The sequence below is a fragment of the Eretmochelys imbricata genome, chromosome 7 (assembly GCF_965152235.1).
Source record: "Eretmochelys imbricata isolate rEreImb1 chromosome 7, rEreImb1.hap1, whole genome shotgun sequence".
NCBI classification, from domain to species: Eukaryota; Metazoa; Chordata; order Testudines; family Cheloniidae; genus Eretmochelys; species Eretmochelys imbricata.
The window spans coordinates 32,968,164-32,983,297 of NC_135578.1; the positions used below are offsets into that span (position 1 = coordinate 32,968,164).

General features: G+C 50.8%; 1 protein-coding gene across 1 annotated transcript in view; it reads right to left on the bottom strand.

The window, feature by feature from the left end:
• The window catches only part of NRXN2 (neurexin 2), a 251,516-nt gene that overhangs the window by 210,789 nt on the left and 25,593 nt on the right, over window positions 1–15,134 (bottom strand). The window contains exon 3 of the mRNA XM_077821683.1: window positions 13,052–13,081. Within this exon, the coding sequence (XP_077677809.1) occupies window positions 13,052–13,081 (30 nt within the window). The remainder of the gene's footprint in view (window positions 1–13,051; window positions 13,082–15,134) is intronic.

Below are 15,134 nucleotides of genomic sequence, written 5' to 3' on the forward strand. Positions count from 1 at the left end.
CACACACACTCGCCCTCGAGTCTCAGAGTGAGGGTCCTATAGCTGAAACACACACTCGCCATAGTATCATCCTGCGAGGGTCCCTATAGTCAGAACATACACATTGTGACAAAGTTCCTCCTACACCTTGGTGGGTCTTGCACTTATTGGTGGATTTGCTCGCCTTGGAGCTTCACGGCAGCCCTCAGCTTGGCCGTTTTTCTGAATTCACAGTCCAGGTCGACTCCTCCTGTGTCTGACCAGGAGTTGGGAGGATTTGGGGGGAACCCGGGCCTGCTGTCTACTCCGGGTTCCAGCTCAGGGCCCTGTGGAATGCAGCTGTCTAGAGTGCCTCCTGGAACAGCTGTGCGACAGCTACAACTCCCTGGGCTACTTCCCCATGGCCTCCTCCCAACACCTTCTTCATCCTCACCATAGGACCTTCCTCCTGGTGTCTGACTATGCTTGTACACCTCAGTCCTCCAACAGTCCGCGTTCTCACTCTCAGCTCCTAGTGCCTCTTGCTCCCAGCTCCTCACACGCACACCACAAACTGAGCTCCTTTTTAAAACCCAGGTGCCCTGATTAGCCTGCCTTAATTGATTCTAGCAGCTTCTTGATTGGCTGCAGGTGTTCTAATCAGCCTGTCTTAATTATCTCCAGAAGGTTCCTGATTGTTCTGGAACCTTCCCTGTTACCTTACCCAGGGAAAAGGGACCTACTTAGCCTGGGGCTAATATGTCTGCTTCTATTACTCTCCTATAGCCATCTGGTCCAACCCTGTCACAACATATACAAGCTCTCATGTGTGTCAGTGAGGGTCCATATATCCAGAACACACACATACACTTGCCCTTGTGTCCAACAGCAAGGATCCTTATAGCTAGAACACACACATACACGTGCCTTAAGACAAGGATCTCTATAGCCAGAACACACACATATACACACACTTACACTGCTGTCTGGCATCGAGGATCTCTATACCCAGAACACACACACACACACACACACACACACACACACACTGTGGTCTTGCAGCGAGGGTCCCTATAACCAGAACACACACACACCCCCTCATTCCTCAAGGGCGAAAGTCCAAATAGCCTGACCACTCACACATGCCTGTTATCTGACTGCAAGGATCCATCTTATCCGGACACACACATAAACCCCCTTGTGTCTCACTCTGATGATCCTTACCAGCAGGACATACTTACACACCCTTGGGTATCACTGCTAGAGTCCATACACTAGGATACACACAGACACCCTCACATCTCATTTGGAGGGTCCATATTGCTGGGACACACACATCCTCACGCATCAGCATGAGGGTCCATTCTTCTGGGATGCAAATGCACACCTTTGTGTCTGAGTATGAAGGTACATACTGCCAGGATACACATACGCTCTCCAGTCTCACTGCGGGGGGCTATACTGCTTAGACACATACACACATACCTTCCTGTCTGATTGCGAGGGTCCATACCAGCAGGAGACACATGCATCCCCTCGTATTTCGCTGTAAAGGTCTGTACCACTAGGACACACACACACCCCCCATCCTGAGTGCAAGGGTCCATACCACCAGGCCTCACGGACACTCTCGTAACTCACTGCAAGAGACCACACCACCAGAACACATATGCACATCCTTGTATCTCAGCGTGAGGGTCCATACTGATTGGACACTCTGAGCATTAAGACCCAAGGGCATACACGTGAGTGGATCAACAGGAAACACACACACCCCTCTTGTCTCAGTGAGAGGCTCATACCACTGGGACACAAGCGTAGGCCCTCAAGTTTGCGGACGATTCCAAGCTGGGAGGGGTTGCAAGTGCTTTGGAGGATAGGATTATAATTCAAAATGATCTGGACGAACTGGAGAAATGGTCTGAAGTAAATAGGATGAAATTCAATAAGGACAAATGCAAAGTACTCCACTTAGGAAGGAACAATCATTGCACACATACAAAATGGGAAATGACTGCCTAGAAAAGAGTACTGCGGAAAGGATCTGGGGGTCATAGTGGACCACAAGCTAAATAAGAGTCAACAACGTAACGCTGTTGCAAAAAAAGCAAACATAATTCTGGGATGTATTAGCAGGAGTGTTGTAAGCAAGACACGAGAAGTAATTCTTCCTCTCTACTCCGCACTGATTAGGCCTCAACTGGAATAGTGTGTCCAGTTCTGGACACCACATTTCAGGAAAGATGTGGACAAATTGGAGAAAGTCCTGAGAAGAGCAACAAAAATGATCAAAGGTCTAAAAAACATGATCTATGAGGGAAGATTGAAAAAATTGGGTTTGTTTAGTCTGGAGAAGAGAAGACTGAGAGGGGACATGATAAACAGTTTTCAAGGACGTAAAAGGTTACAAGGAGGAGGGAGAAAAATTGTTTTTCTTAACCTGTGAGGATAGGACAAGGAGCAATGGGCATAAATTGCAGCAAGGGCGGTTTAGGTTGGATATCAGAAAAAAATTCCTAACTGTCAGGGTGATTAAGCACTGGAATAAATTGCCTAGGGAGGTTGTGGAATCTCCATCATTGGAGATTTTTAAGAGCAGGTTTGACAAACGCCTGTCAGGAATGGTCTAGGTAATACTTAGTCCTACCATGAGTGCAGGGGACTGGACTAGATGACCTCTCAAGGTCCCTTCAAGTCCTATGATTCTATGTCTGACTGTGAGTATACACACCACTAGGAGGCACACACACATCCTCATGTATCACTATAATAGCCCATACAGCCAGGATACACACACATGTCCTCATGTCTCAGTGTCAGTGTCCATATCACATGGACACACATGCGTGCCCTCCTGTCTGAGTGTGAGATTCTCTATCCCCAGGAACGACACGCACACCCTCACATCTCATTTTGAGGGCTCATACTGCCAGGACACACATGCACTCCCTTGAGTCTCACTGTGACTGTCTATACAGCCAGGGTGCACGCACACACCCTCATGTCGGTGAGAAGATCCACATTGCCGGGACACAAATGCTTGTCCTTAAGTCTGAGTGCCGGGGTCTATACCACCAGAACACAAACACACACGCTTGTGGCTGCCAGGACATTCACATGCATGCCATCACAACCGTGTTAGTGGTGGACTAACAGGAAACATACACAGCTCAGGTATGTGTGTTCAGGTCTCAGTGCCGGGGCCATACTGCCAGGACACACACAAACACACACACACACACATCCTTGTGTCTGTCCGTGAGTGTACATACTACTGGGAAACACACATACGTTCTTATGTCTCACTGTGAAAGTCTATACAGCCAGGATACACAGGCTGCAGACATACCCCCTGTCCCTGTGCATGATGGGCTTATACCACCAGGTCACTCATGTACAGCCTCCTGAGTGTGAGGGTCTGTACCGCCAGGACGCACACACATGCCTTCCATCTCATTTAGAGGGTCCGTACGACCAGGTTACACAGGAACACCCCCATGTCTCACTGAGAGAGTCAGTACATCCAGAACAAACACAACCTCGGATCTCAGTGCAAGGGTCCATGCCACTTAGACACAAATGTGCACCCTCAAGTCTCATGGCAAGGGTCCCTATAGCCAGAACACATACACACGCGCTCTACTCTCTTGCGGTGATGGTCTCTATAGCTAGAATGTGAATGCACACACACACACACACACCCCCCCAAGTCCTCATTTCTTCCAGCATGGGTCCCTGTAGCCAGAACACACATGCACACTCGCCCTTCTGTCGCACACAAAGGGTTCCTCTAGCCAGAACACATTCACCTTCGTGTCTCATGGCAAGGATCCCTATAGCTAGAACACACACAGACACACACACAATCATGTCTCATGGCAAGAGTCGTCTATAGCCAAATCACACACACACTCGCCCTCTTCTCGTGCGGCAAGGGTCCCTATAGCTAGAACACACAAGTGCACTTGCCCTCGTGTTTCACACAAAGGGTCCATATATAGAGAACACACATTCGCCCTCATGTTTTACAGCACGCACACACACACCTTCAAATCCCATGGTAAAGGTCCCTGTGGCCAGAAGACGCACACACTCGCCCTCCTGTCATACATGAAGGGTCCATATATTGAGCACACGTGTGCACACGCACACACACACACACACACACACACACACACACTCACCTTCTTGTCTCATGGCAAGGATTCCCATAGCCAGAACACACACTTGCTATAGCATCATGCAGCGAGAGTCCTTATAGTCACAACACACTCACATACTTGCTCTCATATATCCAGAACACACACACACTTGCCCTCAAGTCTCACATCAACAGTCCCCATATTCAGAACACACACACTGGCCCTCGAGTCTCCTGGTGAGCGTTTCTATTGACAGAACACACATGAGCCCTCTTGGCAGTATGAACCATTGAACTCAGACTCGGTGTGCATTTGTGTCCTAATTGCCCATATCATCGCATTGATGCATGAGGACATACGTGTGCCAGCAGCAGAGACTCTCTCATGGAGATGCGAGGGTGTGCACATGAGTCCTGGTGGTACGGACCCTGGCACTAAGACACATGGACATGCATGTGTCTTCCGGCCACGTGGATCATCTCACTGACGTGAGGGTGTGTGCACACTCCCTGGCTGTATGGACAGTCACAGTGAGACTCAAGGGAGTGCATGTGTGTCCTGGCAGTACAAACCCTCAGAACGAGATGTGAGGGTGTGCGTGTCGTTCCTGGGGATAGAGAATCTCACACTCTGACAGGAGGGCACGCATGTGTGTCCCTGTGATATGGACACTTGCACTGAGACATGAGGGCATGTGTGTGTATCCTGGCTGTATGGGCTATTGTAGTGATACATGAGGATGTGTGTGTGCCTCCTGGTGGTGTGTATACTCACAGTCAGACATGAGGGCCTATGATTGTGTTCCAGTGATACGACCCTCTCACTGAGACAGGAAGTGTGTGCGTGTTTCCTGTTGATCCAGTCAAGTGTATGCCCTTGTGTCTTAATGCTCGGAGCGTCCCGTCAGTATGGACCCTTCCTGTCTCAGTGCGATGGTCCATGCCACTGGGAAACGTACAGACCCTTGTGCTCATGGCAAGGGTGCACGTCACACACACACACACACACTTCATTTCTCTGTAAGAGGCTCTATACCTCCCAGATACAGCCCCTCCTGTCTCACTGTAGGAGCCATGCAGCCAGAACAGATGTATACCCCGCTCAGTTCTCATTTCCCAGGTCTTTATGCCAGGGACACATAACATGCCCTGGTGTTGCACTGCAAGCGTCCGTGCCCCCGGGACACTCACACATGTCCTCGTGTCTCACTTCAAGGGTTGGTACCAGCAGAACACACACGCATGCCTGTGTGTGTCAGTATGAGGGTTCACACTGCTCTCTCTGTCTCACACACACACACGTACGTCTCAGTACATGTACACAGCAGCTGGGAGGGTGCTTCCCAGGGTGGGTAGTCAGACACATGGTAGCTCTGCTAGAACAAGCGTGCTAAAAACAGTGTATCTGGGGACCGCAGCTCAGGCTAGCTGCCCAGGGCAGGTTTGCAGTCTGGCAGGTGGCCTGAAAGGCTGCTACGTTTAGCACACTGGCTCAAGCAGAGCTAGCACGTCTGTCCATCTAAGCTAGGAAGAACGCTACCAACTGCAGCACAGAGGCTCCCACAGTGCGAGGGTTCAGACCCCCGAGACATACCAACCCCACCCTCCTGTCTCAGTGTGAGGGTGCATAACCCTGAGACACACATGCACACCCTTCTGTCTTAGTGTGAGCGTTCATACCCCCGAGACACATGCACACACCTTCCTGTCTCAGTGGGAGGGTGTGACACTCTGTATCTCGGGGGAACACCCTGTGCCCCCATGTTCATCCTTATAATACGATTGTGTGGTATCCAGTGCAAAGTTTGTCATGTCGGGTATCTTCGGAAGGCTCATGATGCACTGAACATTGTTGGTACAGTAATGTTCTAGTAATGTTATAGGTTTTAATTTCATGTATATAGTTATGAGGCTGTAAATGTATCCTCATGGCTTAAAACAAGCCCAGGCTAAACTCTCCAGGAACAGAGGGGCAGTTCACACCTCATCAGGACATGTATGGGACAAACCCAGCCCAGCCTCACAGGAACAAAGGACACTGGCCTAAGCAGCAAAAAAAGATTGGGTGGACTCTCGAGGAGTCACCTCCCTTCCCTTGGTCAGTTTGGGACTGCGATGAGGTAATGTTCACCTGACCCTGAAGGGGGCGGGGGCAAAGCCAAGAGGGAAGAAAGAACATGATAAAAAGGAGAGACATTTGCCATGCTCTTCCTCTCTCTTTCACCTCCATTCACAGACAGCACCACCAAGTGACTGAAGCGCTGATCAAAGGGGAGAGCCTGGCTGAAGGGGGTGGGGGGGATAGCTCAGTGGTTTGAGCATTGGCCTGCTAAACCCAGGGCTGTGAATTCAATCCTTGAGGTGGCCATTTAGGGATCGGGGATTGGTCCTGCTTTGAGCAGGGGCTTGGCTAGATGACCTCCTGAGGTCCCTTCCAACCCTGATATTCTATGTTTCAACCAGCCAGCCTGTGGTGAGAAGCATATAAGTTTGTATGGGAACTGAACGTGTTAAGATCAGCTTAGAATGCATTTTGCATTTATTTCATTTGACCAAATCGGACTTCTTGTGCTTTTGACTTATGATCACTTAAAGTCTATCTTCTGTAGTTAATAAATGTGTTTGTTTATTCTACCTGATGCAGTGCATTTGGTTTGGCGCGTGAGACTCCCCTTGGGATAACAAGCCTGGTACATATCAATTTCTTTGTTAAATTGACAAACTCATATAAGCTTGCAGCGTTCAGTGGGCATAACTGGACACTGCAAGACGGAGGTTCCTAGAGTTGCGTCTGGGACCAGAGATATTGGCTAGTGTCATTCAATTTCACAATCCAAGCAGAGAGCTGGCCAAAAGTGCTCACTCACATAGCTGGGAACAGCTTACATGACCGGGAGTGGGTGTTCTCACAGCAGAGTTGGGTAAGACTGGCTCCCAGAGTCGAGGATTGGAGTGACCTAGCGGATCACCAGTCCAGATAACACTAGAGGAATGTCACAGAAGGTGCACACCCCCGAGACACGCACACATTCCCTGATGTCTCAGTGTGAGGGTTTATACCCCAGAGACACACACTCAAACCATTCTGTCGCAGCGTGAGCCTTCATACCCCCAAGGCACACATACAGACCCTCCTGTCTCAATGTAAGAGTTCACACCCCTGCGACACAAACCCACATCCTCCTGTCTCAGTGTGAGCATTCATACCCCCAAGAGACAAACACACATCCTCCTGTCTCATGGAGAGAGTTCATACCCGCGAGACAGACACACACCTGTCTCAGTGTGACCATTCATACACCCAAGACACACACACACACACCCTCCTGTCTCAGTGTCAAGGTTCATGGCCCCAACACACACACACACACACACACACACACACACACACACACTCCTGTCTCACTGAAAAGGTTCAGACCCCCTAGACACACCTTCCTGTCTCGGGGGAGGGGGTTCATACCCCCGAGACACACACACACAAATTCCTGTCTCTGTATGACCATTCATACCCTCGAGACACACACCCACACCCTCCTGTCTCAGTGGGAGGGTTCATACCCCTGAGACACACACACAACTTCCTGTCTCAGTGTCAAGGTTCCAAGCCCCCAAGACACACACACACACACACACACACACACACACACACCTTTCTATCTCAGTGAGAGGGTTCATACCGCCTAGGGACACCCTCCTGCCTCAGTTGGAAGGTTCATACTCCCCAGAGACACACACACACACCCTCCTGTCCCAATGTGAGCGTTCATACACCCAAGACCCTCCTCTTGCAGTGTGAGCATTCATAACCCCAAGACATACAGACACACCCTCCTGTCTCAATGTCAGAGTTTATACCCCCGAGACACACACACCCTCCTGTCTCAGTGAGAAAGTTCAGACTCCCTAGCCACACACTTCTGTCTCAGTTGCCGGGTTCATACTCCCGAGACACACACACGCACCCTCCTGTCTCAGTGTCAGGGTTCATACCCCTGGGGACACAAACACACACTCTCCTGTATCAGTGAGATGGTTCGCAGCCCTGAAAAACACTCTCTCACACACACCACCTCCTGTTTCAGTGAGAGGGTTCATACCCCTGAGACACAAAAACAAACACACATCCTCCTGTATCAGTGAAAGGGTTCATAGCTCCTGAGACACACACACACACCCACACACACACCCTCCTGTCTCAGTGAGAAGGTTCATACCCCCTGGGCACACCCTCCTGTCTCAGTTAGAGGGTTCATAGTCCCGGGACACACACACACACCCTCCTGTCTCAGTGAGAGGGTTCGTAACCCATAGACACACCCTCCTGTCTCAGTGTGAGCAGTCATATCCCCGAGACAAACACACATCCTCCTGTCTCAGTGAAAGGGTTCATAGCCCTGGAGACACAGACACACACAAACACACCCCCTCCTGTCTCAGTGAGAGGGTTCATACCCCCTAGGCACACCCTCCTCTCTCAGTGGCAGAGTTAATACCCCCAAGAAACATGTGCACAACCTTCTGTGTCAGTGGGAGTATTCATACACCCAAGAAACACACACACACACACCCCTGGCTCAGTGAGAGGTTTAATATGCCTGAGGCACTCATACATACCTCTTGTCTCAGTGGGAGGGTTCATATCCCCGAGACACAAACGCACACATTCCTGTCTCAGTATCAGAATTCATACCCCCACAACACAAACGCACACCCTTGGGTCTCAGTGTGAGCATTTATACACCTGAGACAGACACGCACACCCTCCTGTCTAAGTGTCAGTGTTCATACCTCTGAGAGACACACACACACCCTCCTGTCTCAGTGAGAGGGTTCATATCACCAAGACACACACACACACGCCATCCTCTTTCAGTGAGAAGGCTTAAACCCCCGAGGCACACCCTCCCCTTTCAATGGGAGAGTTAATACCCCCGAGACACCCATGCACACACTCCTATCTCAGTATCAGAATTCATACCCCCGCGGCATGAACGCACATCCTCCTGTCTAAGTGTCAGCAGACACACACACACATACACCCTCCTGTCTCATTGAGAGGGTTCTTCCCCCCGAGACAAACACACACACATGTCCTCCTCTCTCAGTGAGAGGGTTCATATCAGCAAGTCACACGAGCACCCCCTCCTGTCTCAGTGTCAGGGTTCATACCCCCGGGACACAACCCCCCCCCCACACACACACACCCTCCTGTCTCAGTGTCATACCCCCAAGACACACACACACACACACACACACACACACGCCATCCTCTCTTAGTGAGAAGGCTTATGCCTCCAAGGCACACCCTCCTGTCTCAGTGGGAGGGTGTATTGTCCCAAGACACGCACACACACCCTCCTGTCTCAGTGAGACGGTTCATACCCCCTAGGCACACCCTCCTATCCCAGTGTGAGCATTCATACACCCGAGACACATGCACACACACATCCAGCACACACACACCCAACATACACCCTTCTGTCTCAGTGGGAGGGTTCATACCCCCGAGACACACATGCACACACTCCTGTCTCAGTATCAGAATTCATACCCCAGCGACACAAAAGCACACCCTGTCTCAGTGTGAGCGTTCATACACCCAAGACACACACACACCCTCCTGTCTCAGTGTCAGGGTTTAATCCCCCAGGATACACACACACACACACACACACACATACACACTCTCCTGTCTCATTGAGAGGGTTCATACCTCCAAGGCACACAAGCACCCCCTCCTGTCTCGTGTCAGGGTTTATACCCCCAGGAGACACACACACACACACACACATATGCCATCCTCTCTCAGTGAGAAGGTTTATAACCCCCTAGGCACACCCTCCTGTCTCAATGTCAGGGTTCATACCCCCAAGACACAAACGCACACCCTCCTGTGGCAGCATCAAGATTCATACCCCCACGACACAAACGCACACCCTCCTGTCTCAGTGTGAGTGTTCATACACCCGAGACACACACACACACCATCCTGTCTCAGTGAGTGTTCACAGCCCCGAGACACACACACCATCCTGACTCAGTGAGAGGGTTCATACCCCCGAGACACACACACACACACACACACACACACACACTGTCCTGTCTCAGTGAGCGGTCATACCCCTGAGACACACACACACAAACACACACCCTCCTGTCTCAGTGAGAGGGTTCATACCCTCTAGGCACACTCTCCGCTCTCAGTGGCAGAGTTAATACCCCCAAGACACATTTGCACAACCTCCTGTCTCAGTGTCAGGGTTCCTACCCCAAAACACACACACACACACACACACCCTCCTGTCTCAGTGGGAGCGTTCATACCCCAGGACACGGGGACACGGACACACCCCCTCACCCTCCTGTCTCATTCAGAGAGTTCATACCCCCGAGACACACACACAAATCCTCCTGTCTCAGTGGGAGCATTCATGCCCTGGGACACACATGCATACCCTCGCATCTCAGTGCAAGGTTCTGAAGCACTGGGATACACACGCACACCCTCGTGTCTCAGTGTGAGGGTTCGTACCCGCAGTACACACACACACACACACACACACACACACACACACACACACACACACTAATGCCTTATTTCAAGGGTCCATACAACCAGAACACACACACACAATTCCCTGTCTCAGTGTGAGGGTCCATACCACAGTCTGGTACATATCCATGCTCTCATTTCTCAGTGCAAGGGTCTGTAACACAGGAACACACACACCCCTACGTGTGCCAGTGTGAGCTTCCGTTCTGCCAAGATGCACCCACATACCACACAACAGAACCACTAACCCAGGAACTTATCCTTGCAACAAAGCCCGTTGCCAATTGTGCCCACATATCTATTCAGGGGACACCATCACAGGGCCTAATAACATCAGCCACACTATCAGAGGCTCGTTCACCTGCACATCCACCAATGTGATTTATGCCATCATGTGCCAGCAATGCCCCTCTGCCATGTACATTGGTCAAACTGGACAGTCTCTACGTAAAAGAATAAATGGACACAAATCAGATGTCAAGAATTATAACATTCATAAACCAGTCGGAGAACACTTCAATCTCTCTGGTCACGCAATCACAGACATGAAGGTCGCTATCTTAAAACAAAAAAACTTCAAATCCAGACTCCAGCGAGAAACTGCTGAATTGGAATTCATTTGCAAATTGGATACTATTAATTTAGGCTTAAATAGAGACTGGGAGTGGCTAAGTCATTATGCAAGGTAGCCTATTTCCTCTTGTTTTTTCCTACCCCCCCCCCCCCCCGATGTTCTGGTTTAACTTGGATTTAAACTTGGAGAGTGGTCAGTTTGGATGAGCTATTACCAGCAGGAGAGTGAGTTTGTGTGTGTATGGGGGTGGGTTTTTGGAGGGGGGTGAGGGAGTGAGAGAACCTGGATTTGTGCAGGAAATGGCCTAACTTCATTATCATGCACATTGTGTAAAGAGTTGTCACTTTGGATGGGCTATCACCAGCAGGAGAGTGAATTTGTGTGGGGGGGTGGAGGGTGAGAAAACCTGGATTTGTGCTGGAAATGGCTTTTAGATAAGCTATTACCAGCAGGACAGTGGGGTGGGAGGAGGTATTGTTTCATATTCTCTGTGTATATATAAAGTCTGCTGCAGTTTCCACGGTATGCATCTGATGAAGTGAGCTGTAGCTCAGGAAAGCTCATGCTCAAATAAATTGGTTAGTCTCTAAGGTGCCACAAGTACTCCTTTTCTTTTTGCGAATACAGACTAACACGGCTGTTACTCTGAATACTCATACCCTTGCATCTCGAGGGTCCATACCACCAGGACACACATGTGTACACCCCTGTCTGAATGTGAGAGTCCGTAACATGGCAAGATGCACACATCCTCGAGTCTCAATGAAAGAGTCCATTCCGCTGGGACACACACATGTCCGTGGGTGTCAGTGTGAGGGTCTGTACCACGAGGACACGTACACACCCTCATGTGTCATTTCAAGCTCTGTACAGTCAGGACACACAGGCACGCTCCTGTGTTTCGCTGCCACGGGCCGTACCACCACTTCAGACGCACCCCCGTGTGTCTCAGCATGAGGGTCTGTACCAACAGGGATACACGCAGGACACGTGTCTCCCTACAAGAGTCTGTACTGCCAGGACACGCACACATCCCCTCATGTCTCACTGCTAGGATCCATAGCACCAGTCAACACATACGTGCGCTCATGTCTCAGTGTGAGGGTCCATACCGCCGGGACACTCACAGACACCCTTGTGTATCAGTGCAAGACTCCATAGCTCCAGGACACACACGCACACCCCTGGGTCTGAGTGCAAAGGTCTTTACTGCTGGGACACACACACGCACACCTCTTGTCTCAGTGCAAAGGTCGATTTTCTCTTATGTGCCACACACAGGCGCCCCTGTGAATCATCACTAACTGCGCACAAGCAATGTTAAGCAAACACCAGTTAAAAAGCAGAGGCCCAGATCCCAGGCTAGTGCAAATCAGCACACTTCAGCTGGTTTCAACACAGCTATGCTGATTTCCTCTTGGCTGAGGGGTCTACCCCCTGCCTTCAAAATCCCCCCACAGCCATCACCATAGACACGGCTGCTAACAATCAGAGCATCGCCCTGAGCCACATGCTGTTTGCCCCAGCTTCACAGTGCAGGAAATCTAGTTTTATCCTTTTGGCTTTGGCACATGCTTGACTCTCTACCACCCGGCTGTACAACACGGCTGGCCGAGCAAAACATCTGGGACCATGGCAGAAACCACCGCGAGTCGAGAGATGAATCAAGCGGATGGGAGGGAGGAAGGGAGGGAGGGAGAGAGGGAAGAAAAATAACCGGAAGAGAGAAATGAAGGAGGGATGGTGGGAAGATCAGAAGGGAGGAGTGGAAATTAAAACTTCTGTTCGTTGGGGTGAAAATAACAAAGGTAAAGTGTCATACCTTGGCTGTTTAACGTCAGATGAGCAGGACCTTGAGGGGAGAGGAAAAGATAAAAAGAAAGAAAGAAAAAAGACTAGTCATATAAACGCACAGAAAAAAGGAGGGTTTAATCTTTTTGCCACAATTTAAAAGCTGTTTTTAACTTGTGACAGACATCCAGGCCCCAGGGGGAGAGAAAAAGGGGGGGGGGAGAGAGAGAGAAAAGGGGTTCGGATGCCGAAACAGAGTGAACAAAAACAAGAAAGGGAAGGAAAAAGAGAGAGAGAACTCAAAAGCCCGGACAGATCGAACTGAAATTGAAAGAGGACGACAGAAGAGAGTCTGTGAGGGGTCTTTATTAGACTCTTAAAAAAAAAAAAAAAGCATTCGGGGCCCCTCTGTGGCAGAGAGACGGGGAAATGCTTCTTTTTTTTTCCGGTTAAACAATAAAATTAAGAAAAAATAACAATGGAGAAAGAGACACAAACCAAGGCCTGAGAAGGCATGTAGGGGACGATGTTGCCTTTGGTGCCGGAGGGTCCTGCAGGAAGAGCTGGAGCGTACTGCTGCTTTGGGAGGCAAGGGGGTTAGTGGTGGGAGGTCACCAGGGTTAGCTGGGGACTGGCTGGCCTCTCGCACCGCCCAAGTGACTCAGGAGTGATCCCAGTCAGGCAAAAGGAGCTGCCCCCGGTGTAAATCAGGAGGAACAAACACCCCAGCAGTCAGTAGGGAGACTTTTCCCCTACCGCAGTCCAGTTGGAAGCAGGGCTAACTGCATCACAATGAGAAGAGCTATGTACAGGTGTCAGTCAGGACGGAGTCACTCCACAGAAGTCAGTGGAGAGAATTACCCTTTTGGTCACCTTGGTGTAAACCAGGAGTCACTCCAGGGAAGGCAGTAGTGCTGATTGCTCTTCCCCTCCCCCAGTCTGACACGGGAACACCGCCAAAGCCAGAGGAGCGACACACACAGTGAAAATCAGGCGTCACTCTGCTGCAGCCACCAGTGCCGGTTCCGCTCTTGCCCAAACAGGCTAGACCCGGAGTAACCCCACGGCACTCACTGGGGCTGGCTCCCCTCGCACTCACCCCGGGGCAAATCAGCGTCACCCCGCAGGAACACACGTGGCTGTCTCAGCACCAGCAGAGACCAACACCAACAGCTTCGCTGCCAAGCACCCTTGTACCTCCGACACCTGCTGCTCCTGGGCATTTTTGCCACCCCAGCCTGGCACCCCCCAGCGCAGAGAGAAAGGAAACACTGATTGAAGAGATGCGACCCTCATGGTGGGGCAGTTACAATACCTCAGAGCCATCGCTTACCCTGCAGGGTGGGAGACTCCAAACAAGGGGTAAGGCCAGGTACAACCCCACATGGGTTTCCTCCAACCCAGGCCATCGCCCGTCCCTCCTTGGGGAAGCAGGGGCTGCTAGAGTAGACAGGGACCCTGTGAATCCCAGGAGTCCTGAATCCCAAACCACCACGCCCCTCTAACCACCAGACCCTATTCAGCTCCCAGAATCAGGAACTGAACCCAGGAGTCCTGGTTCCAATCCTTGCCTCCTCTACCCCACTACACCCCACTCCCCTCCCTCTTGCATGACAGAATTGGGGGCCACACCCTAACTTCTAACAAGGGTTTAGATGCCCGTTGCTATGGCCGCTCTGGTTTCCCATCTGATTTTGGCTACTTATGGAGGTTGGGGGTTGGAAAGCAAACAGGATGGCTCATGGCATTTGGGCAGATTCCCCTGCTTACAGCCCAGTTCCTGCCTGATCACTGCAACTCAGCTTTGCATGCTGCATATGTCAGTCTGCAGTGGTGGAGAAGACTGGGGTGTGGGGATCAGCTGCTGGATCCACCCAGCCCAGCCCTCATACCACCTCCTGACAGACCATGGGGGTAGATCCCTGGGGTCCAGCTGCTGGGATCCACCCAGCCCAGACCATGTGCTGCCTCCGGATAGATCATTATGTGGCAATTAACAGATCTCCTGGGATCAGCTGCTAGGATCCAACAAGCCTAGCCTCTGCCCTACCTAACAATACATTGTACTGGGGGGATAGATCACCTTGGATTGACCCCTGGGTCCAGCCCCTATG